The sequence below is a fragment of the Enhydra lutris genome, unplaced genomic scaffold (genome assembly GCF_002288905.1).
Source record: "Enhydra lutris kenyoni isolate GAN:26980312 unplaced genomic scaffold, ASM228890v2 scaffoldscaffold6, whole genome shotgun sequence".
Taxonomy (NCBI): domain Eukaryota; kingdom Metazoa; phylum Chordata; class Mammalia; order Carnivora; family Mustelidae; genus Enhydra; species Enhydra lutris.
This window is the reverse complement of record NW_019154090.1, coordinates 13006869-13033048: the sequence shown is the minus strand read 5'-3', so window position 1 is coordinate 13033048 and position 26180 is coordinate 13006869. Positions and strand designations below refer to the sequence as shown.

General features: G+C 37.4%; 1 protein-coding gene across 3 annotated transcripts in view; it reads left to right on the top strand.

Moving 5' to 3' along the window:
- LOC111141850 (nuclear receptor coactivator 3) overlaps positions 1-26180 on the top strand; it is a 138384-nt gene that overhangs the window by 83117 nt on the left and 29087 nt on the right. For all 3 annotated transcript variants that reach the window (XM_022494687.1, XM_022494688.1, XM_022494690.1), the window contains 6 exons: positions 21779-21883; positions 22764-22936; positions 23399-23499; positions 24625-24799; positions 25186-25374; positions 25542-25643. In XM_022494687.1, the coding sequence (XP_022350395.1) occupies positions 21798-21883; positions 22764-22936; positions 23399-23499; positions 24625-24799; positions 25186-25374; positions 25542-25643 (826 nt within the window). In that variant the 5' untranslated portion in view covers positions 21779-21797. The remainder of the gene's footprint in view (positions 1-21778; positions 21884-22763; positions 22937-23398; positions 23500-24624; positions 24800-25185; positions 25375-25541; positions 25644-26180) is intronic.

Here is a 26180-nt window from a genome sequence, read left to right as displayed (position 1 = left end):
CAACTTTAAAAAGCAACTTTTTTGAGCATAGGTTCCATACTATACAGAGATTCTTTTTTTTTTTTTTTTAAATTATTTATGTATTTGTCAGAAAAAGAGCGAGAGGGAGAGAACACAAGCAGGGGGAATGGCAGGCTGAGCAGGGTGCTCGGTGTGGGACTCAGTCCCAGGACCTTGGGATCATGACCTGAGCCAAAGGCCGATGTTTAACTGACTGAACCACTCAGGCGCTCCAGTAGTTGTGTTTCTGTTATTAAATCCAAAGACTGAATGTTAAGCTGGTTTGCTTTAGATGAGACTTTTAGAATATGTAGAGAAAATTATTAAAATTGTAAGATTCGGGGCTCCTGTGTGGTTCAGTGGGTTGAGCCTCTGCCTTTGGCTCAGGTCATGATCCTAGGGTCCTGGGATCGAGCCCTGCATCGGGCTCTCTGCTCAGCGGGGAGCCCGCTTACCCCCTCTCTCTCTGCCTACTTGTGATCTCTGTCTGTAAAATACATAAATAAAATCTTTAAAAAAATTGTAAGATCCGTCTTTGACACGAACAACAGACTATCTAAACTACACTAAATTAAGTCACCGTTTTCTGCTCTTGGTGAAAATGGATGGAAATGAGGTTTTAGTAGTTGTTTACAGTCAAGGCTCATAAAAAGGGCAGTTTTATTGCATTTAGAAAATACAGACATAGAAAATTTGTCACATCAGTAATAACATAGCTCTTATACTACTTAATTTTGTAACTTAATTAAGAAATATAATTGACCTAATATCATCAATCTAAAAAGTGAGCTGCTGTACAAATAGTCCAGTTTATACCGCTGTTACAGATGGCCCTATCATACGCCAAACTCTCAGATTACTTTCTTATGATTCTTTGTTTCCAAAACCCATTTTAATAAGAATGTTTTTGAATCTGTGCAATATTTAACATATAAAGCCTGCGTTATTTTGAAGTTGATATTGAAAACCTTTAAACTTCTGACCTTGAATAGAATTTGCTATGTATAACCATTACATGCAGCTGCTGGATTCAAAATTGCCTTTTCTGGGTCTCTGCTTTGTGAAAAATAGTGTGTATTGGACATGAGTGCATGGCAGCTGACATTTATCAAGGATAACAGGAGCCTTACTCATTTTCACATTTTAAAGTAACTTTGAAAGCTTTGCATGTGCACACATGCTCAACATATGTTCCTAAGATTTAAATATATTTTTCATCATGTATCAATGAAACCAAATTTCAGTCTTTAATGAGCTTATACTGTGTGATGTGTGAGCACACAGACATCTAAAGATCAGTGTAGGATATTTAACTCACTTTCATAGAATTTTATTTTTCATACTTTAAAAGTATTACAAGTAAAAATGTACCTACTTGTATGCTGGGTAGCGCTCTTGTTATGTAATGTGTTATTTGGCATTTCTTTCATTACCGTACTATAAAATTTGGCCCTGATGTAGAAAACTAGTTATAGAAATTATTTTTTTCTAGTCAACTACTGGTATATTGCTCTTCTGTTTACTGGAGGGTGACAGAATTAGAATTGGGATTGCATGATTTTTAGTCTTGGTTCTTAACCTTTTAAAATTTTCTTTAAGGATAGGATGTGGTAATAATTTAGAAAGGATTCTAAAACGAAACTGCAAAATTCATAATGTGTTGGCGAACTTGTTAGTTAAAATAACACCTTTTAATGGTTGGCGTGGGTTTCAGACGTGGCAGCCCTTCAGTATATTGATATGCAGATCACACGGACTTGCTGCAAGGTAACAGGAGACATGCTTTGACTTCTGAAGATAAATTGGCCATGTACAGCTGTAATCCTACTGTCTTTTCATTTCCAGACGTGATTGAGTAGTATAAGGCCTTTGATACATAGGTCCTAGGTAGTAAGTTGGAATTTAATTTTTTGTGTATATGTGAGTTTTTACTTGGGCTTTTGATAAGTGTGTTTTGTGGTATGAAGGTACCATATAAATTGTGGGGACATTTTATTACTTAAATAACTCTCTGAATTTGAAATGTAAGAAGGCTGAGTTCCATTTTTTTCCCCATATTCCTTTCGGCAGTTAATAAGGAAGTCATTTTATTAAGCGTGATAAATAGTAAAAAGAGTTTTAAATTTAGACTAGTTAAATTTGCCAGTGTCTTTATATTTTAATAAAATGCAAAGCAAGTATGAATTTTAATAGGACTTTTCAAAGAAATCATCCTTAATCACTTGTGACCTAAGTGCCCTTTCTAATAAGAGGTACTGTTTCTACAAATTCTTTTCACACAGAAATGCACAGTATCAGAGAGGGATGCCTAGCTGGCTCACTTGGTAGAGCTTGTGGTTCTTGATCTCGGGATCATGAGTTCGAACGAGCCCCACATTGAATATAGAGTTCACTTAAAAATAAAGTTTTTAAAAAAAATAAAGAAAATACTTGATGTTTGCATAAGAACAGTTTAATACTACTACCAGAACTTTATTTGTAGATATTAGTATCTATGAGAATTCAATACTCCCCAAAAGACATCTCTTTAATCTCCTAGGTACCAAGGTTTAGGCAATTGGTAGAAGTTCTTCAGCCAGTGTGGAATTAAAAAACAGATACTTTGTTTCCTGAATTTATGTGGATTATGAAAGTAGTTCCTTTGTAATCACAGAGGCAAAATTGTGTGTGTTTTTTTTTAATAACCTTGATTCTGTCTGTAAATCACGAGATTCTTCAGGGAGCCATTTGTTAAGGCTTGAATGTGCTCAGATAAGCTTTGTTTTTGGTCTATGGTTACCATTGTTTCAGCAACCTTGTAAAGATGTGGTATGTCCTGGGGCACCTGGTGGCTCAGTTGGTTAAGTGTCCGACTCCCGATTTTGGCTCAAGTCATGATTTCAGGGTTGTGAGATAGAGAGCCCTGCCTTGGGCTCTCTGCTGGGGCATGGAACCTGCTTAAGATTCAGTCTCTAACCTCTGCCCCTCCTACACCTCTCTCCCTCTCTTTTTAAAAAAAAAAAAAAAAGTATGGTATGTCCATTTTAGAAAATAGGAAATTGAGCTTCAGAGACTTAAATTTGGTGATACCATGCTGGGGCTTAGATCAGCTCTGAAGTCTTTCTCCTTTATTACACTGTGCTGTGTTTGATTTGAATTCATCCGTTTTCATAACCAGTCCACTGATTGTGTGTGTGTGTTGTGTTGCGTCGTGTTGTGCCTAGTTTAGGAATTAATTCTTTATTGAGTTTCCAGATAGGGATTTAAGTATCACTTGCTAACTAAGTCTCTCCAGAGTTAGGATATTTGGTGCTCAGATAATGGGTGATACTATCTCTCTTTTTATACTTTATAATTTATGGAGATTTGTAATCCAATCTTTTCACAGTGATTTATTCTATTTTCATTTTTTTTTTTCATGGCTGTCAGATTTTTATCTTCTAAGGATCATAAGCATTTATTTTAAACTTACTGAGAGGTTTCATTTTATTGGGTGTTGAATTCATCTTCCAATATTGATGAATTTCTTGGTCATCTTTCTTAGTTCTGTTTTCAAATACACTTGGGAATTTTCATTTACGATTTGCCTCTTTTTAAAAAATTAACATAAAATGTATTATTTGTTCCACTGGTACAGGTCTGTGATTCATCAGCCTTACACAATCCACAGCACTCACCATAGCACATGCCCTCCTCAGTGTCCATCACCTGGCCACCCAGTCCCTCCCACCCCAGCAACCTTCAGTTTGTTTACTGAGATTAAGAGTCTCTTATGGTTTGTCTCCCTCTCTAGTTTCGTCTTGTTTCATTTTTCACTCCTTTCCCCTGTGATTTTCTGTCTTGTTTCTCAAATTCCTCATATTAGTAAGACCATACAATTGTCTTTTTTTTTTTTTTTTTTGGGAGGGAAAGGGATTTTATTGGTTTTTTTTTTTTTTTTGGGGGGGAAGGAAAGGGACTTTAATGATTTTTTTTTTTTTTTTTTTTGGGGGAATACAATTGTCTTTCTTGATTGACTTATTTTGCTTAGCATAATACCCTCTAGTTCCATCCACTATGATTTGCATCTTAAATGGGAAATTTAGTTTTCCTTTTGTTCATTTGGTACTCCCTATGTTGACCCCTTCTCCCTGGCTCGGTACCCCAGCTGTTTTTGTTGCCTTTTCCCATTTCCACTCTACCTTCGGTTAGGTCTGGGATTCCAGTCTGAAATATTCTTGCAATATTAGAGAGATGAGGACTCTTTGTTATACACTGCAGGTTGTAGTTTGATGTGATCAGTAGCTTGTTATTGATGGTTATAGCTTTTCTTCACCTTCCTTTCTGCAATTTTTTGGGTTGGTTTTTACCTATGAGCATTGCTTTTGGTCCTGTTGGGCATGATTGGATTTCCTGATAAAGTAGTTGCTAGTTTCTGGTTCTGAAATTCAGTGGGTTCATGGAGTCATCAATTCATTACTGTATGTTTGCTCTTTGTTTTGGTCCACAGTCATTTTGTTATGTTTGAGCATGTCTGTGTCTTCCAAAATAAATAGAAAATACATACGTGTCATTATTATATAGAGTGGGGGAAGAGTGGTTGGTTGAAAGCAATAATAATGGATGACATCCACGATGTCATCAGGAAGTCCTGTTCTTTTTAAAAATTTTTAATTTTTAAATTTTAATTCCAGCATAGTTAGTATAAGTGTTAACGTTAGTTGCAGGTGTACAATATGGTGATTCAGCAGTTCTCTACATTAGTCAGTGCTCATCATAAGTGCACTCTTAATCCCCATCACTTGTCTCACCTACCCCCTACCCACCTCCCCTTTGGTAACTATCTGTTCTCTATAGTTAAGAGTCTGTTTTTTGGTCTCTCTCTTTGCTTTCCTTTGTCCACTTGTTTTTTTCTTAAATTCCACATATGAGTGAAATCATTTGGTATTTGTCTTTCTCTGACTTATTTTGCTTAGTATTATACCCTCTAGCTCCGTCCACATTGTTGCAAATGGCAAGATTTCATTCTTTTTTTTTTTTTTAAAGATTTTATTTATTTGGCAGAGAGAGAGAGAGAGAGAGAGAGAGATCACAAGTAGGCAGAGAGGCAGGCAGAGAGAGAGAGGGGGAAGCAGGCTCCCTGCTGAGCAGAGAGCGGGATGCGGGGCTCAATCCCAGGACCCTGAGACCATGACCTGAGCTGAAGGCAGAGGCTTAACCCTCTGAGCCACCCAGGCGCCCTCATTTAATTCATTTTTTAAAAAATGATTTCTTTTAATTATTTTAGAGTGCAAGAGTGAGCAGGGGAGAGGGTCTGAGGGAGAGAGAGAGAATCTCAAGCAAACTTTGTGCTGAGTGTGAAGCCCAGTGTGGGGCTCCATTCTTCAACCTTGGGATCACCGCCTGAGCTGAAACCAAGAGTTCAAATGCCTAACCCATGGAGCCACCCAGGCGCCCCAAGATGTCATTCTTTTTTTATGGCTGAATAATATTTCATTATACACATATACACACCCCACGTCTTCTTTATCTATTCGGCTGTTGATAAGACACTGGGGCTGCTTCCATAGTTTGGCTGTTGTGAGTAATGCTGCACTAAACATCAGAGTTCATGTAATCTTGTGAATTAGTGTTCTTGTCTTTTTTGGGTAAATACCCAAAAGTGCAATTCATGAATCATATGGTATGGTAGTTCTGTTTTTAACTTTTTGAGGAACCTCCATACTGTTCTTCCACAGTGGCTATACCAGTTTGCATTCCCATCAACAGTTCCTTTTTTCCACATCCTCACCAGCACTTGCTTCTTGTGTTTTGATTTTATCCTTTTTGACAGGTGTGAGGTGATACCTCATTGTGGCTTGAGTTGCTTTTCCCTGAGGATAAGTGATGTTGAGCACCTATTCTTGTGTCTCTTGGCCATGTTTATGTCTTCTCTGGAGATATGTCTATTCATGTCTTCTGCCCATTTTTAAATTGGGTTATTTGTTTTTTGTTTTTATTTTGAATTAAGTTCTTTGTCTATTTTGGATACTAGCCCTTTGTCAGATAATGTTATTTGCAGATATCTTCTCCCATTCCGTATGCTTTCTCTAGTTTTATTGGTTGCTGCATTTCCTTTGGGGTGCAGAAGCTTTTTATTTTGATATAGTCAGGAAGTCCTGTTCTTTTGATTTCACAACCTGGCTTACTTATATAGGCTTGGAGATAGTAGATACTGAAATATTTATTAAATGAATGTGAACAGGATCTTGGAGAAGTCATACCAGTTTCAAACCTTTAATCCCAAACTTAATCTACTATAGTGGTTCTCAGAAGTGTGATTCATGGTCCTTTGGGAGTCCCTGAGAACTTCTACAGGGTCCATACAATTAAAATTATTTTCATAATAACCAGTATTTGCCATTTTCATTCTATTGGTGTTTGCATTGATGGTGCAGAGCCAGTGATCCAGAAAACTTCTGGCACCTTAGCTTGAATCAAGGCAGTGGCACTACAGACTACTAGTGGTCATTACACTCTTTACTTTCCTGCACTTAGTTTAAAGGAAAAAAAAAAACCCCAAAACCAGCAACACTTTTCACTGAGGATTGTCCTGCATGAAGCAGCAAAATTTGCTCATTTCATTAAATCTTGACCCTTGAGTTCTGTATTTAATATTTCTGTCTTGTGAGAGTGGAAAATACGCAGAAAGCACTCTGTCTACCAAAGTATGATGGTTATCCTGGGGAAAAGTCCTCGTGTGCTTGGTTTGTGTACTGAACTAGCCACTTTTTTCATGGAATACCATTTTTCTTGAAAGAATGCCCAGTAAGCTCTGGTTATTGAAATCTGAGCATTTGGCAAGATGAACCTGTTACTTAATGGAAACCTTTGATGGTATTTGTTGACAGTGATAAAATTTGGATTTTCAAGTGAAATTTGTAACGTTGGTAATATGAATTTGCCACTGTGAGTGTACTTAAAGACTTTCAAGATGGGATGGGTGGTGATATTAATACGGAATTTGATATTGTATCATGAAATATATCAGTATTTTAATATCTGCTTGATCAGTGAACTGATATTAAGATGACAGTGTTTGATACAAAATCATGCATGGGTAAAAGATTTGCTCAGCGTGTAAGCTAGGGGAGTATATTTTTAATGTAACAGAGCGAAAGTTGATCAGTAGTTTCAGATTTTACTTTGCAACTAACTTTTAAGTAGTGCTTGTTTAGTTTAGCATAATGCCAAGGAAAATTAAAGTTGTTTACAAAGGCTACTGAAATAGTCCTTTTTTAAAAAATAAGGAGATGTCTCTAGGCTGGATTTTCTTCATATGTTTTTGTCAAATTAACACATTGCAATATACTGAATGGAGAAGTAGCTAAGTGAATCCAGCTATCCTCTTTAAATCAGACATAAGATTTGTAAAAATGTAGAAACGGTGCCACCTCTCTATTTTGTTTCAGAAAATGTATTTTCTGAATAAATTTCTGAATAAATTCACATCTGAATAAAATTGTTTATAGAATTGTTAACACATATGGCTTGTTTTAAGATGAATTAATATTTCAAATATTTGTTAAGTTTTAATTTTCAGTATGGTAGATATTGATAGGTATAACACACATAATAAAAGCTTTTTGGCGTTTCCAGTTTTTGAGGGGTAAAGGAATCCTGATATCAGAAAGGTTGAGAATCACTGATATAGTGAATGTGTTTGGAGCTCTAGAGGCATTTGACTTAAACATTGCGTGTATATGTTGGTTTTTCGAAGCACATCTAAATTCTGCTCTAGCTCTCTCTGTTCTGATGTACTTAAACAGGACCAGGGCCAGAGCTAACTTGTAAGGTTTGTCTCTTCTCAAGGACATGCATTTGTCATTTGCCCTGCATCTTTCTGTGCTGAGATCCAGATTGACTGCAGCGGGTTAGGACTTTGAACACTTGTGTAACAGCGTGTGCTGTGTCTGATGCGCAGTTGTCCCTGCTTTTGAATTAATAGGTCAGCCATTAACTTCCACTGGAGACCTTTCAGAGCACAGAGTACGTTTTGGGATACTATATTTACTAGTTTGTTGATTATGGACCCTAGGTCATTAGCTTGTTGAAGGCAAAAAACCTTGTCTGTTTTGGTCAGCAGTTTATCCCAAGCACATGGTATAGGGAATGCAGTTGCCCTTGTTCATGTATGTGGACAACACTCAGTGTGTTGAAGAATGGCCAGTTAAGAATTGTCTTCCCTCTAGTTTTATTGAGAAATAATTGACATACATCACTGTATAAGTTTATGGTGGTTTGATTGATGTGCTTGATGGTTTGATTGATGTGTACTCTTGAGATCAGTATACTTGGTTCAGCTAACATCCATTTTCTCCTATAGATAAAAGTAAAGAAGAAAAATTTCTCTTTGTGATGAGAATTCTTAGAAACTACTCTTTTTTTTTTTTTTTTTTTTAAAGAATTTATTTATTTGACAGAGCATAAGCAAGGGGAACGGCAGAGGGAGTGGGAGAAGCAGACTCTTTGCTGAGCAGGGAGCCCAGCAAGGGCTTGATCCCAGGACTCTGGGATCGTGATATGAGCCAAAGGCAGACCCTTAACTGACTGAGCCACCCAGGTGCCCCAGGAGCTACTCGCTCAACTGCTTTTCTGTACATCACACAGAAGCATTAGCTGTAGTCATCCTGTTGTGTGTTCCATCCTGAGTTCAGTGACCACTCTCTAGATATTTGCTGGTGGGTTTTGGTTTTAACCAGTTCAGGTGTATGACTGGTTTTACAGGAGTTCATAATTAAATTTTTGCCTCCAGTGTTCTTTAACGAGGTACCCCCTGTCTTCATTCACTAGACACCTGTAGGCTGTTTTTGTGAAATACAAAGAGAAGCTTTTTAAAGTCATGAATCACGAAACTGACCTTTGAAAAGCAGTGGGGAAAAAAAAACCATCAAGCTATGTTTTATTTAAATTGAGTGATGCTCTTTTTGTTCTGTTCTTCAGTATTTTACATTCTTTCTTGCTGCAGATTTCTTTTCTGGTGCAGTCATGATCTAGAGGACAGATTTTTAGCTCCACATAGTATATGATACTAGCTTTATTTTGACAGGGATTTAGGGAGGCCTTTGAAGCTATTGTTCAGTTAGGCTTTGATACTTTTTAACATTTCTACGAGTGTTACCCTACCTTCAGCAGGTAAAGGATGCTAAGAGTGCTTCCTTACTGTCTTTTTTGACTTTGATATATATGTTCTTACTCGTTATTTATATTTTTGTCATTCTGAAATTGATAATGACTTGAAGATTTATTTGAAGAGATAAATTCTGTTATCAGACATACAATTTCTTGGAATATGGAGGTTTTACTTATTTTTTATTTGCCAGATCATTTTATTAAAATAAAAACAACAAAATAGAGTTGATAGAGAACTGGGTGGGGGATGCTTGGATCCACCTTGGATTAAAGAGGCAGATAGTAGAAATATTAAAATGGCATGTATTTCCACTTAAATATTGTTCTGATCCCACTTGCAGAATCCTGAATTAAGAAAATCAATTCTCCCCAGTCTCTTCTAATAAAAGAAATGCTTAAGAAATACAAGTTTCCAGGCCCCATCCAAGATGTTTTCAAGTAGAATCTTCAGAATGCCCTGTCGTGAAACTAGATGTTAATAGGCACCCATATCATTTTTATTTTCAAATGATATTTGGAAAACACGGAATTGAATGGCCACGTGGTAGTCTCCCTTATGTCCTTTTTGCCTCACTGTGGGTCCTCATAGAATTTCTCTCAGATTAAGAGAGTCCTTATGCCACCATAGTGAAAGATTTTGAGCAAACATCATCATCAAAGGCCTAGTAATAATGGGGAGTGTAGCATCTTTGAAGCACATAAGAAATGTTCCCAAGAAAACTTGTGGAATTTAAAGACATAAGACATGGTCAGCCTCTAACATTTATGGTCTGTGTAACATCTCTTTATGCCTCAGGTTTCTCCACCTGTAAAATGGGAGTAATCATATTCAGGACTTTCATAAAACTGTGAGACTGAATGAGACAAAGAACAAAGTAGAAACGTTGTTTTTAAAAAATGATTCTTTTGGATTTAAAGTAATTTAGGCTAGGATTGGAATTATAATCAGTATGCTGTAAGGTCAGAAAAAGAAAACTGGCAGTGGAAACAGCACTCAAAGACTGAGCCACAGACGGACCTGCAGTAAAGATGATGACCCATTCAGGAAGTCTTATGAGTCAGACCTGCCATGCTGTGTCACTAGCTTTACAGAACATCTGCTTCAGTGTCTTTGCTTTTATTAAAGACTTTTTATTTTTAAGTAATTTCTGTACCCAAAGTGGGGCTCAAACTCACACACCCAGGATCACAAGTTGCACACTCTCTGACTGAGCCTGCCAGGTGCCTCTCCTGTGTTTTTGCTTTTATTTATTTTATTTTATTAAAAAAGAAAAGATTTTTATTTATTTATTTGACAGAGAGATACACAGTGAGAGAGGGAACATGAGCAGGGGAAGTGGGAGTGGGAGCCGGAGTGGGAGAAGCAGGCTTCCTGCTGAGCAAGGAGCCCCATGCGGGGCTCGATCCCAGTACAGGATCATGATCTGAGTTGAAGGCAGATGCCCAACGACTGAGCCACTCAGGCACCCCTGTTTTTGCTTTTTAAGAAGGAAATCTAGCTAAGATGGGTTTTACCCTTGGTACATCTCTCTCACTCACTTCTGCCTTCAGTATTTTTCTTTGAAAAATTAGTTCAAGTTGCTTTATCAACTTTTCATTACCACATGGTTAATTTTTATAATGTTAGTGTCACAGGTAAACCCTCTGTAGCTACTTAATGTTTTTGATATTGATGGACAGGGCTGACCTCAGTACTGCAGGTGTGAGGGGGTCTTGCTACTTGAAGTTTTTCACTGTGCTTGAACTCCAGTTCCGGAGTATCATTGCTGCCTTTGACCCTCAGTTACCATTTGTAGCATTCATGGCGCGCTTACTGTTACTTCCTGCAGCTTTCCTTACCAGGTGGCTAATGTCCGGTCTTAAGTATTACCATTTCTTTTAGTACCTTTTTTTCTTCTCTGAGGCAGATAGAAAGAAGGAGTTAGGAGAGGTTAGGAGAGAATGGGGCACATGCTGTGATCATTCCCCCCTTTACATTTTATTGTTTATTTATTGAATCTGTATTAGATTTTATTCCTGCTGTGTGCACATGCTCCTCTAACCTGTTTATCTTAATCCGGTGCTTACCACTTACCTCGAGGGGGCTCAAAGATTCATTTCTCTCTCTCTCTCTCTCTTTTTTTTTCCCCTAAAACTTCATTTCTCTCTTGTTCCTCTCTTTTTCTCTGCTGTTTATATTTTCATTCTGTGCCAAGGGAAAATGTTACATACAGTTTTGATGTAGAGATATTTACATCTATCCAGGAAAAATTAATCCGCCAGTCGGGAAGTAAAAAGAGATCATAAAGAACCACCACTGTGTGCTTCTGCCTAGTGCCTTTGTATGTGGATATCCTCTTCAGAATCCTCTAAAATGTGCCTTCTTATTCTTATGTCTTTTTTAATCTTAAGAGCATAGATAACTGTTACAGTAATTTGTTCTCTTTTCATGGTTATATTCGCTACCAGGTCTGTCTCACCACACTATTTCAGTGGGAGAATGTTTTGAATCCCACTCAGCTACCTGTAAATTGAGAATAGCCTGAACAGTTCTGGCTAATTTTTTTTTTTTTTGTCTGAAACATTTTTATTTGTTGCCAGATGGGATATTTGTAGCTATTTTTCTTTCAACAGAGAGCAAAGTTACTGTTGCTGAACTTAATCTTTATTCTTGGTATTGAGGGGTCCCCCTTACTCCGTGTCAGTTACTTGCTTTGTATTGCTCTTCATGCTCACATTCAACAGATGAGTATGTGAGTCGGGATTATTCCCAGATTTTACAGGTGATAGGCTTTTTTTTTTTTTTTTAAAGATTTTATTTATTTATTTGACAAACAGAGATCACACGTAGGCAGAGAGAGAGGAGGAAGCAGGCTCTCTGTGGAGCAGAGAGAGCCCCATGCGGGGCTCGATCCCAGGATCCTGGGATCATGACCTGAGCCGAAGGCAGAGGCTTTAACCCACAGAGCCACCCAGGCGCCGTGGTGAAGGCTTTTTAAAGGTGACAAAAGTTTACGTTTTAGTGAAATTGCAATTTAGCTCTTGAGTTTTATTCCAGCAAACCCCCCTTGTCTTCTCATTATGTCATAGTAAATCATCTGAAAGATCCAGACCTTTGAGTTTTATTTCGATAGGCAGGTTGGAGCCCCTATATTTGTTGGAGTGAAAAATGACATGTCAAAAAGAAGCAAAAATGTCCTACAAAGTTTTTAATATCCTCCCAGCCCTTCTTGCATCTTCTCTGTATTTTAAGGAAGATTATAGAGTTGGCAAAAAGTACAGCTAAGGGGTTGGTAAAGAAAAGGAGAGCTGGAGTTGGAAAAGGAACTGGGAGAATGGTGGGTAGTAGCTGTAAATAGAAGGAGGAAGGAGTGTGTACTGAAAGAGTCTCATACAATTTTTTAAAAAGTTTATTAAGAAAAAATTTTGGTTGTTTATTTATTTATTTATGTAAGTAATCTCTACACCCAGTATGGGTCTCGAACTCACAACCCCAAGACCAAGAATTGCATGCTTCTCTGCCTGAGCTAGCCAGGTGCCCCTTTTACAAGTTCTTTTTCTTTCTTTCTTTCTTTCTTTCTTTCTTTTTTTTTAAATAATAGAGCTTATAGTGTAGAAAGTGGGGACAGAAAAGAGAACAGGAGTAGAAGGCAGTGTGTAAAATAGTGTAGTAAATTATGAAAAGTGCATCAGGATAAAGCAGGGAAAACTTTCTGTAATTGGGAGAGTTTGAATGGTTTCATCAGAGGTGATATAGTTGAACTTAATCTTGAAGGATGAGTAGGAGTATTCTAGATAGAAAAGAGATAAAAGGGAGATTTAAAAAGGAATGACTTAAAACAGGAAATAATTCAGTGATCATCCTTTGTCAGAATCTCTTTTAGCATAGGTCATTAGGGAGGCTGCTGCTGGTGGTAGTGGCCATGCTGAGGAAGAACCATGACTGATGCTATGTTTAGAGTGAAGCTCAGGTGTGGAGGGATTCAGTGCATTAAATTGTAGGATCCAGTGTTACCTTTAAAACAACTAAGGAATTACCCAGCTAGTTAGTATGCTGTCAAGAGAGAGTAATTTGATTTAGATGGAAGCGGCTTGCTTAACTCCCTCTGCACAGCGTATATTTGTGAACTTGAACTTGGTGGCTTCTGTAGAGGTTGAGAAGTCTCTTGGCAAGAAGCTTCCAGTAGCAACCAACACCTGCTTTGGCTAATTGGCATGCCCAGTTCCGGTAGCGGGGCTTCTGGGGGTTTGTGTTTGAATTCAGCTTCATCAGGTTTAAACTGGAACATAAATGTGAAAGGGCTTTGGGGTCAATCTGTTGATTGAGAATGAAAAGGCAAGACATACAAAGGGAGAACAGAGAATGAAACTTGTGGATGAAATAGCTGTTAATTTACATTTGGAGGCTTTTTAGCTTAATTTATATATTAAAAATAGGATGTTTTACTCTGTTGTTCTCTGCTAGCCCCTTTTCAAATTTGTTGGCCTTATAAACGAAGGAAGGCAGGACCTAAGGGTATACCATTTCTGGCATGTGTCTGCACCAAGGTAGTTTATTATAGACACTGCTCATTGGCTTTTTCTCCTTAAAAAACAGCTGCAGGCTGGTAGGTTTCCTATCAGCTGTGTTCCCATGACACTTTATGCAGTGCCTTCATTTTAACACTTACCAATTATGTTGTTATAACTGTTTATGTTTTCCTCTTCGGCTAACCTGAGAGTCATAACAGTGTATGGTGTGATTCATTTCTCCTGCCTGGACCTAAAATGGTTCTGGGCATGCAAATGTTTGAGCTGAAATAGAATTAAATTGAAAAGTGGGTTGCATTAGGTGGTTTATATTTGATCCCACTAAATGAACATAACAGGTTATCAGCAACAAAACGAGAGGATATTGCCAGCTAGTTTTTTTTTTTTTTAAAGATTTTATTTATTTATTAGACAGAGATCACAAGTAGGCAGAGAGGCAGGCAGAGAGAGAGAGGAGGAAGCAGGCTCTCCGCCGAGCAGAGAGCCCGATGCGGGGATCGATCCCAGGACTCTGGGATCATGACCCGAGCCGAAGGCAGAGGCTTTAACCCACTGAGCCACCCAGGCGCCCGTCAGTTAGTTTTTATTTGAAACTTTCTCTCTTTCCTGTCCTTGTCTTCTTTCAGCTCTTATCCTCTTTGCTAGGGTTGAATTAAAACATAAAAGTAATCACTGGAAGAGGCATCTGGTTGATGAGGAAGCTTTCATAGCAGTTCCATGTTTATCCCACCTTGGCTACCCCCCATGGTCTCTTAAACACACACAGATTTTACTTCCCTCAGTTCTTCAGTCTTTTCCTCTATGGTGCTGGTTTTCTTGGAGCTGTACCATAGATTGAAATAAAACCTTCATTTTGATATTTTAGAAAATATAATTTTGTAGGACTAAGGCTTTAGACTAATTAGTGGTGACTGTATACTAAATTGTCTTGAGTAAGAGTGTCAATTTGGAACTTGAATTTTAGGTAGTGCTTTTATATATGAATGTCTCATAATTTTTCCCAGTGGTATTTTTTTCCCTAATTGGATTAAGCAGTTTCTGCTTTTACATTAAGCTTCAAGTGGTTTTCAGTAAATTATTTCAAATCCATAGTTGTTCTTTGAAAATTTTCCTCAAGTTACTGTGATTCTCAGGAGATACCTAGAAACACTCCCTAATTAGCATTATTTAATCATACCTTGTATAAGTCAGCCAAACAAGCCTGACAAATAAATTAAATTACTTGTGGGATAGTCAAAAGTTTTTGGCCCCAGCATTTAATCTTAGAAAACCCAAGACTAAAAAGACTTGACATACTTCTTTAGGTCGTAGTTTGTGCGTTTTTGATCTTAAGTAGTGTTCTTGCTGTATTAGCCATTGTTACTCATATCAAGTGGAAGTAAGGGTAAGGGTTAATATTAGACGCACCTCAAAGGGCGATTTATCTGGTGACTTGTAGAGTAGTGGTTAGTTTTTAGGGGCATGAGGGGAATAGCAGCATTAGTGCCTGCTGCGTTTGAGGGGCTCCTTGCCTCTGCCCCTGATACTCTGTACACCCCTAGATCCTGAGTGTACAGCTTCCCAGTGTTCTTACTGATGAGCTGAGACATTTTCTGGTTAACTTATTGGAGGTGGTGTGATTTAACAATATAAATGGTTTATTTTTGGGGAGGGATAAAATGCCCAAGGAACATGTGGTACGTTTTTTGTTGGTTATACAGTTCTGAGTCCAGCTCTGCCTTCTAGTATCTGGTTGTGATCCAGTGGCATGTTGCTTAGCTCTTTCCTTATCTTTCAAGTGGGAATACTGATACATTCTTTGGAGAGTCATTACGAGAAATTACACAGAATATGTGATGTGCCCAGCACTATACTGCCACAAAAGTTATCCCCTTCCCTTTCCTTATTAATTTAGGAAAAGTAAGATATTTTAGTAGGTCTTTGTGCCATCTGAGATTTACTGGGTAACCCATCTCCTCCCCATTTTGGATTTTGGCATCTCATGGCACCCCCCCCACCCCCACCCCGCCCCAAACTATGGGCCTTACCATTGTTGATTGGTATCTTTTCCTTTTGGACAGGAGTACTTCCTGTATCCTTGTCCATCTGGCTAATTTGTCATACACAATATTTTTTTCCTCCTGTCTTAACTGCAGATAACCCAAATGAAAACTAGTTGATGCCATTCAGTCATATACCAACATTTTCATGACTTTTGAACTGGCAAGTATAATTCTTTTCTGCTTTTTATCCTGAATTAGTTTAGGAATATTCATTTTTTAGCAGTTTAACTTGTAATCTGATCATGTCTAGGCTTAAACATGTATCATAGCTTATTGTATATAGGAAGTCCTGTAGTATTTATGTAAGGAATTCTAACCAGTTCCTCTAAGATTTTTGTTCATTTTATTTTATTTTATTTTTTTTTTTAAGATTTTATTTATTTATTTGCCAGAGAGAGAGAGAGCACACACAGAGGAAATGACAGGCAGAGGGAGAGAAAGAAGCAGGCTCCCGCTGAGCAGAGAGCCCGATGTGTGGGACTCAATCCCAGGACCCCGGGACCATGACCCGAGCCTAAGGCAGAGGCTTAACCCTCTGAGCCATCCAGGTGCCCCGATTTTGTTCATTTTAAATCCAGCTTTTCTAAATGATATAGCAGTAGGTAATAATTAGATTTTGATAGCACTGAAAGTTATTCTAAATTGCTCCTGTCTATATTTGAAATAAATTGCATAGAATATCTTACTTAAATGTGATCTTAGCTTAAAGTATGCATCGTCATACCAGTATATTGAAGTAGATAACACAGATCTCTTAGAAACATTTTAGAAAAGGGAGAAAATTGTGAAACAGCTCAAGGATCTAGATGGCTGAGTTCACCCTGAAAGACTGAACATATTTTGGGCTCTTGGATTCTGATTCGATGAAAAGTTCTCTACTCTAGTTCTTTTCTTTTTCTCTTTTAAAAAAAATATTTTGTTTTTTGAGAGAGAGAGAGAGCACGAGCTTGCAGGTAGGGGCAGGGAGTTCCCAACTGAGCAGGAGCCTGTCCAGGGCTTGATCCCAGGACACTGAGATCATGACCTGAGGCAAAGGCGGATGCTTAACTCACTGAGCCACCCAGGTGTTCCTCTAGTCTGTCTTTACACAGTGGTGTCAGGGGCTTGACAAAACTGATTGGACTGTACTCTGCCTCGAAGTGTAGTTGAGGTGTATCTTTAGTTTCATAATCACTTGGGGGATGTCTCTTTGTTAGTAGCTTCAAAATACATCTGTGCAAGTCATTGGATTTATGAGGTGACTTCAAGAGTGCAGATCACTTGGGGGACAGATATATATTGTGGTCTTAATTCTCTACTGTGTAGGTGATCTTTAATAGTAGGGAGTCAGACTTTAGAAGGGGCTTAATATTCGTAGACTATTAGAATTTTCAAAGACACTGTGAGACTCTTGTGCTATATTATTTTCCCTTTGAATATGGATTTTACCAACTCCATATATCCTCTAAACTAGATGGGATGTAACTTAAGAAGTAAAAATGTAAGCACAGTTACCAATTTATGTTTCTTCTAGAATATTTTGGGGAAAAATGATCTATTCATGGGCCTCGTATGTAATCTGTTCTCCCCTCCCACTCTAATTATTGACTACTGACTGAAAATGGTAGATTTAGGGTGTGTGCTAGGCATTTACCTTTCATACCTTAAAAAGAGTAATTTACCAAACTAGATAATATATCTTCTCAGGTGATAAAGATTGAGTCCATCTCCACCAGTGAGAAGCAGGCAGCAGACCTGGCAAATAAAACAAATGCTATTTACAAATTTTATATTTATAATGAAGATTAATACCAAATAAACAGAAAACTTATATGTCATAGTCATTTGTGCTCAGGATTAATTGTATTAGTTATTATATACACAAACTTATTTTTTGGGCAGAAATACAGTTTTCATTTTTCATGTTGAGCATTTTCTTTATCCTAATGAAATTTGGGAGATGCATTTGCTGTATTTTGATTTTTTTCATTGTTGTATGGTATTTTATCATTCACTCTTGGAAATCATGTGATCTTTCAGGTGTTGTGCAGTACCTATGGCCTGGTACCAAGGTTCATATCTGAGTAATAACTAGACAAGAAATTGGCAAATCCATTCTTTAAAAAAAAAAAAAAAAGAAAAGAAACCTTTATGGTTTTACATTAGAATTTTGTGTTCATACATTTCGTACATTTGTGGATATTTACTTTGTTACTAGAGATCAGTGGAGTCTGTAAAAGAATAAGTTTGGTAGTACATAGACTACACAGTCATGCACATTATGGCTTCTTGTTATGCCAGATCAAGAGAAAGAGTCACATCTGTATGTATGGACACATTTGACATATTTATATTTCTCTACATGCACATAAAAATTGACTTAACGCGAATGATTTGTATGCCTTTCTGGTTTAGACTGGTAATTGTGGTTATTGATTTCTTCCATACTAAGAGAGTGTCATGGTTTTTCATTCTCTACTGATGTAATTTATGCCTTTAAAATTCATTTTAGTGACATCCTATATCAAGTGTAGAAGTGAAAAATTTAAAAAATTTGTACTATTATATAAATTAGAGTGAAGGGAATTCTAAAGTGTGACTTAATAAGTTGAATGTTCCATTTATTCAGTATTTATTCAAGACATTTATTGACCACTTAATAAATGCTGGACACCTTAAACTGCACTGGAGATTCAGCTTAATATTTAATAGCAAAGTAAGGTGAAATAATACTGAGACTATAGAGGGGCATCTGGGTGGCTCAGTGGGTTAAGCCTCTGCCTTTGGCTCAGGTCTTGGTCTCTGGGTTCTGGGATCCAGCCCTGCATCGATTGGGCTTCTCTGCTCAGCAGGGAACCTGCTCCCCCCCCCCCCCCCCCGCCCCCACCAGCCTCTCTGCCTACTTGTTATCTCTCTGTGTCAAATAAATAAGTAAAATATTAAAAAAAATACAGAGACTATAGAATAAATCACGTCTTTCAAAGTAAAGAAATGCTATTTGTTCACTAAGTAATTTGCCGTTCAATTTTGGGGATTCAGCTTATGTTTGATATCAAAGTAAGAAAATAATATCCAGGTTGTGGAATAGATGATTTGGGGGGGGCAATAGATGATATTTTTAAAGTAAAGAAATGTTATTACTCACTGGATGGTTTGCCACTCAATTTAAAAATAACTTTGTGAATAAAACCTATAAAACCAGGTGTGTATTGACATAGCTAAAATTATTTTTCTGTACTTAAGGACTGTTTTTAAATATGAAAATTGGAAATCAAAACTAAACATACTTTAAAACATTTTTATTTGGAAATTATTTTATTTATTTTTACTTATTTATTTATTTTTTTTTGAGATCACAAGTAGGAAGAGAGGCAGGCAGAGAGATAGGAGGGGAAGCAGGCTCCCAGCTGAGCAGAAAGCCCGATTCGGGGCTCTGATCCCAGGACCCTGGGATCATAACCTGGGCCGAAGGCAGAGGCTTTAACCCACTGTGCCACCCAGGCACCCCTGGAAATAATTTAAAACTTAGAGTTGCGAGAAAAAGAATAGTACAAAGAACTTAAAAATTTTCTCCTATCAAAAGTCACCCAGTGTCAGTATTTTGCTGCCCTCCTTTCTCCTCTCTTCCTCTTCTTTGCTTTTCTTTCTGTTCCTTTTCTCACCTAGTCACTTAAAATATATATAAATCCCATCCCTCCACCACTGGAGGGTCATCTGCCTATATAATGGCCCATTTACTGTAAATATTAAGAATAGGGATAGCCTCTTAAACATGTACAGAACTCAAGTAAATTTGACATGGATAAAATATTCTTACTGTACATATTCTAATTTTGCTAGTTGATCCATTAATGTCTTCTATAGCACTTCCCCTCTCTAGGACAGAATCTAGTATGGGAACAAATATCACATTTGTCATTTCTTTTTAGCTTTTTAAAATCTGGAATACTTAAAGATTTTGTTTTTTATGACATTGTAATTTTTGAAGAACAGTATTTTTGGCATTGTGGGGTGTGGGTATGCTTCAAAATCATAATATTGAGCCACCTTTTTTTTTTTTTTTTTTTTTTTTTGAGATTTTTTTTAGAGGGTGAGAGCATGTGCACGCACGTGCAGGCACAGGGTGGCGGGGTGGGGGGGCAGAGAGTCTCAAACATACTCCCTGCTGGCTGTGGCACCCAACTGGGGATTTCCTTTCACAACCCTGGGATCATGACCTGAGCTGGTATCAGGAGTCTGCTGCTCAACCCACTGACCCACCCAGGCACCCCATATTGAGCCACTATTAATCAAAGATATGTTAAGTTCTTTTCTCTTTTATTTTAACTTGTAAGGGGGGAAAAAAAACAACTCTTTGGAAACATCTCAGTTTTCAGCTTCTACATTTTACTACCAAAAATTATAGGTAGAATAAGTTTTGTTGGTATTTAATTCATACCTACAGCATATGTAAAGGTGATATCATAATCTAGAACTCTTGGCTAATGATTATGTGGTTTTGATTTTAAAAGATACGTATTTGGGGCGCCTGGGTGGCTCAGTGGGTTGAGCCGCTGCCTTCGGCTCAGGTCATGATCTCAGGGTCCTGGGATCGAGTCCCGCATCGGGCTCTCTGCTCGGCGAGAAGCCTGCTTCCTCCTCCTCTCTCTCTCTCTGCCTGCCTCTCCGTCTACTTGTGATCTCTCTCTGTCAAATAAATAAATAAAATCTTAAAAAAAAAAAAATAAAAAAATAAAAGATACGTATTTTAAGTTTCATTGGCATCATGTGTGAAATTTTGGATTTTTATTTGTCTGCTTTCCTGGTATTATTGTGCCACCTAGTGGAAATTTATGTCCTTCACTGCATGTCTAAATTAATCTAGATGAACTGCAAGATACATTTTTAACATATTAAGAAAAGAGTAGTTTGGAAAGTTTGATTTCTTGATGGACTTGGAATTCTTTAGAACAATGATTGTCTTCCTAAACAAGAGTTTAGGACAAATAAATTTCTTAGTGAAGGCTTAGTAGATGTCTTAAAATTATGAACTACTGAATGTTAAAACTTGTTTTTGTTTCAACAAGAAACACCCTACATTTCTTTATCATTGAAATCTTAACCAAAACATATTACATTTCCACCAGTTAATATTAAGATAATTGTTGCTACGTGGATCTTGTCAGAATCCCTTCTTCCCCTCCCCTGAATTTTTTATTGTACATCTTCTCTCCAGGCCTAACATAGTGGAGTTTATGTGTTATTTACACATTCCAGGTTTATTTTGAAGTCACAGAAAAACAACACAGTAGGTAATAAATACTAGTGAAATGGTTTAAAGGAAAGCCATGTGCTACCTTGAAAATAGCCTGAAAAAAAAGTTAGACTTTTATCATTTGAAAACTCTTTACCAAATGACAAGATAAGCTCTTATTTGTGCTTTTTTGGGTAAAAATAAAATGTAGAATTTTTTTTCAAGATTTTTATTTTTAAGTAATCTCCACACCCAGCATTAGAGCTCAAAACTCAAAACTCTGAGACCAAGAGTCACCTTCTCTACTAACTGAGCCAGCTGGGTGCCCTGGGATTTCATCACTTGGAGAGTTGGCAGTCTCTTTTTCTTGTTATTAAATATGAAAAGATGCCTTCCTTATCCTTTGTAGTGTTTAATACATACATTTTTAGTAGGACTTGAGAAACATTTTAGTCTTGGAGTTGTACGTTCTGCATAATTAAACTGGAATATGAACTCGACGTTGTCTTTAGAATACAAATTTATAACAAAGAGTATTAAGAATTCTCTAACCATGGGGTTGCCTGGGTGCCTCAGTTGGTTAAGTGTTTGACTTTGGCTCAGGTCATGATCTCGGGGTCCTGAGATTGAGCCCTGCGTGCTCCCTGCTCAGTGAGGAGTTTGCTTGTCCCTCTCCCTCTCCCTCTCCCTCAGCTGCTCCTCTTGCTCCTGCTGTCTCTGTCTCTCTCTCAAATAAATAAATAAAATCTTAAAAAAAAAAAAGAATCATCTAACCATGGAGAAGGGTATACTTTGGAATTTAAGATTAAGCCATTCAAGCATACAATAGCTTTGTAAAGTCATGGATATTGTATAATATTTTCATCTTTTCATTATTCTTTCTTAGTTTTTGATGTGTGGTCACGATGAGCGGATTGGGAGAAGGCTCTTTGGATCCACTGGCCCCTGATTCACGAAAACGGAAATTGCCATGTGATACTCCAGGACAAGGGTAGGCAGTGTATTTCCTGATGCTTCACCAAAGGCTCCTCCCCTACCGTTATATTTTTGCTTAAAGATAGCATTTCAGCTTTCTGTTATTTATATTCTCTGGTTAAAATTTTCTTTTTTTGTCTTTGCTTAAATTATACGATTTCGCTTTGTAGTAAGTAGTGTGGCATAGTGATCAGACGGACATCCTGATGATGCAGTAGAAATTTTGTTGTTGATTCAGATAGAAGCAAGAATCTTATACTAACACCTTTGATACAGCGTGAAGCATTTCTCAGTGGAGGAGGTAGGTAGGAGTTAGGAATAGAGAATTGATATTATCCAAGTAGGACTCTTCAAATTCCTGTAAGAAAATGTAAGTTGGTATTTTGACATTTGTGGGGTTTCATCATTCTTTTCCTGAATGAAGTTTGAAGTTTAAAAAATGGAAATCAAATATTTCATTTTATGCAGTGATACTCTAGTCTTTTTAGTATTTGTCAAGGCCAATATGACTTGAGTTTTACTGTGATTGTTGCAGAGTAAAAAATGATCTATAAACCATAAAACCTTGTCATTAATAAGTAGCTAACACTGTATTCCTTATTCTTTGTTGTTTTACTGTCTCTGTGAGGTAAAGACTATGTATCCTCATATTCCCGATGAAGATACTGAGACCAAGTCTGCCCAAGGCCACCAGGCTAACAAAAAGGTGGACTTGAAATTTAGGTTTGCCTGAATTTCTACTCTATTCTACTACTTCTCCAAGACAAGGTTTTGATGGTTTCTATTGGCTAAATTTAATTTGTTTAGATGTGAAAGTAGTGGTGCTGTGTACTCGTTCTGCTCACTGCTCTTGTGTGATAGGTGTATTCATGCCCCCCCCCCCCCTTCTCTCTCAGTCTTACCTGCAGTGGTGAAAAGTGGAGACGGGAGCAGGAGAGTAAATATATTGAAGAATTGGCTGAACTGATATCTGCTAATCTTAGCGATATTGACAATTTCAATGTCAAACCAGATAAATGTGCAATTTTAAAGGAAACAGTAAGACAGATACGTCAAATAAAAGAGCAAGGTAATACAAAGTAAGAAAAACACTCAAGTATTTTCAGAAGGAAACTTGTCAACTGTGTTTACATTTGTCTTTTGGCTTCCTTGTTGCTCATGTGTGGACTACTGCTAATTGAACCTAGCCTGTGGGACTGGACAAATGAGTTGACCACTGTACTCTTTGAGAAGCAGTTAATAGAGAAGTAGATAGAGGCCTGTGTTCTCACCTAGTCACGTCTTAGCTTCCTTTCAGGAAGTCATGGATAGTACATGTAGTAGTGAAGGAAAATTGAGAGTATCTTCTGCCCTCCTGGGTAAATCCTAAGTTTTAACATTTAAAAATTATAGTATTGTTTTCTTATTATGAAATGTTATATATGTGCATATATATGCTCTGTGTGTCTTTGTTCTGGGCACTGTGTGAGGTGAAATTGACCTATAGCTGATGCATATATGCTATTTGTAGTACTGCCTTGTATCTTTTCAGGAAAAGCTATTTCCAGTGATGATGATGTTCAGAAAGCTGATGTATCCTCTACAGGACAGGGAGTTATTGATAAAGACTCCTTAGGGCCACTTTTACTTCAGGCAAGTATATTATACTTTTTTGAGGAATTTTTAAGACTTAAAAATACACTTTTGTAATGTGCTTAAAAATTATTTTGTAAGTTTCCTTAAATAGTGTTGATTCACCTGTAGCACCTATAGCATGTTTCTCTTACTTCAAAGCAGGAGTTGGGAGCAGGGAGGCTCTTTATAAAGTGCACCTATTAATTTTTCTTTGTTGTTTCAACTAGTTTACTCCAACTACTCTTTAGTTGATCAACTTAGTTCTTCTTTGTAAATTTTCATTAGGGAGTAGTATAGTGCCTAAAGCTTGACTTGGTGTCAAGTGGAAAAACAGTCTGTGCTAAGGATGATTTTCTTACTTTTTGAAGCTCCTTTCAAGATATAATTCTTCAAAAATTAGATTATAATTAGAATATAATGAAATTATAATTAGATTATAATTCTTCAAAAATTCAGATTTTATGTTGACTGTAGTTCTTTTCCCCCCAATTCTTTTTATTTTTCATAAAGCCCTATAGTATTTGTGTTGATGTTAACAGGAATGGTAAATGGTCGCTGATAATTGTGGTGGTTGTTAGATCAACAGTAGTTTTAAAATTTCTGTTTAGTACTTTAAGTCTGGTGTCTTAATTGGCTAAGGCTGCCATAACAAAATATCACAGATTGGGTGGCCATTTCTTTCTTTTTTAAGAGCGAGAGAGTCGGGGAGAGGCAGAGGGTGAGGAAGAGAGAGACAATCTTAAGCAGGTATGGATCCTGATGCGGAGCTAGATCTTAACGACCTTGAGATCATGACCTGAGCTGAAATCAAGAGTTGGATATTTAACTGACTGAGCCACCAAGACACTCCCAGGAATTTATTTCTTGAAGTTCTGGAGGGTGGAAGTCTCCAGTGTCAAGTGTTGGCAGGCTTGGTTTCCCTCCTGAGACCTCTTTCCTTGGCGTGTAGGTGGTTGCCTTTTCCGTATGTCTTCATATGATCTCTCTGTGTATGTGCATCCCTGGCGTCTCTTTTGTTACATATGAACATCAGCCCTATCGGATTAGAGCCCTATTTGTATGAAGGTTAGGGCTTCAGCATGTGAATTTTGGTGGGGATACAGTTCAGTCCATAATAGCTAATATTAACATATCCCACTTTAGGCATTGGATGGTTTCCTGTTTGTGGTGAATCGTGATGGAAACATTGTATTTGTGTCAGAGAATGTCACACAGTATCTGCAGTATAAGCAAGAAGACCTGGTTAATACAAGTGTCTACAATATCTTGCATGAAGAAGACAGAAAGGATTTCCTTAAAAACTTACCAAAATCTACAGGTAACCTTTTAATGTGTTTTTCTAAATAAGCTAAAAAATTATTTTCTTGACAGTTTTTTAAGAAAATTGAACCCACATTTTGGGAGGCAGAGTGATCATACTTGTGCAGAAGGGCAGGTCATTAACAACAAAACTTTCAAATATGACTTGGTGAATTTGGAATTTGGTACACATTTCATTGGGCCAGATATACAGCAAATTATAAAATGGTGAGATTTGTGTTGAAATGGAGGTTATTCCAGTATTATATATATTGCCATTGCAAAATGTCTGTGTAGAAATTACTATAGAAAACATAGTAATGAGAAAGTACAGCTTAAATTTTTGATGATAGTCATAGACTGAATTGCCAGCTTTTTAAAAACTTTTCCTTTTGTTTTCCATAGTTAATGGAGTTGCCTGGACAAATGAGACCCAGAGACAAAAAAGCCATACGTTTAATTGCCGTATGTTGATGAAAACACCTCATGATATTCTGGAAGACATAAATACTGGTCCTGAAATGCGCCAGAGATATGAAACAATGCAGTGCTTTGCCCTGTCTCAGCCGCGAGCCATGATGGAGGAAGGGGAAGGTAAGATTCACCACATGTTTGAGATTCTGTCAAATAGTGGCCACATTTCTAGTTTTGTGATTTCCATTGTCGTATTCATTTACTGAATTCCAAATCCTTACTTGCCTATTGAATACACTTGTCCTAAAGTTAAATATAATCCTTACCTGGTTAAATTTTTATTGTAGATTTGCAATCCTGTATGATCTGTGTAGCACGCCGCATTACTACAGGAGAAAGAACGTTTCCCTCAAACCCTGAGAGCTTTATTACTAGACATGATCTTTCAGGTAAACACTTGGTATATGTGTGTGTATACATTTTGTTCATTGGTGAGTTTTTATAAAAGTTTACTATTTCTGCATCCTGCACTATCCTGTAAGTTCCTCCGTCCCTTACATGATGCTTTGCATGGATTACTCCTTACGTTTCTTATGCAGCTCTGAGATTCACTGAGACCCCTGGCATTTGTGGTGGGTATATTTGAGACGTAAAATCCCTCAAATAAATAAAAAATAAATGTAGAGGCACCTAGCTCTCTCTCCAAATAACATTTCAAGTCAGAAGTTAATATTTCTTTCTTTAACTTGAAACCCATTTTTCATAAATAAGTTTTCAAAAATACAGGTAATTTAATGAGAATTCCTGGGAGTAATTCTTTTTTTTTTTTTTTTAAAGATTTTATTTATTTATTTGACAGAGAGAGATCACAAGTAGACGGAGAGGCAGGCAGAGAGAGAGAGAGAGAGAGAGAGAGAGAGAGAGGGAAGCAGGCTCCCCGCCGAGCAGAGAGCCCGACGCGGAACTCGATCCCAGGACCCTGAGAT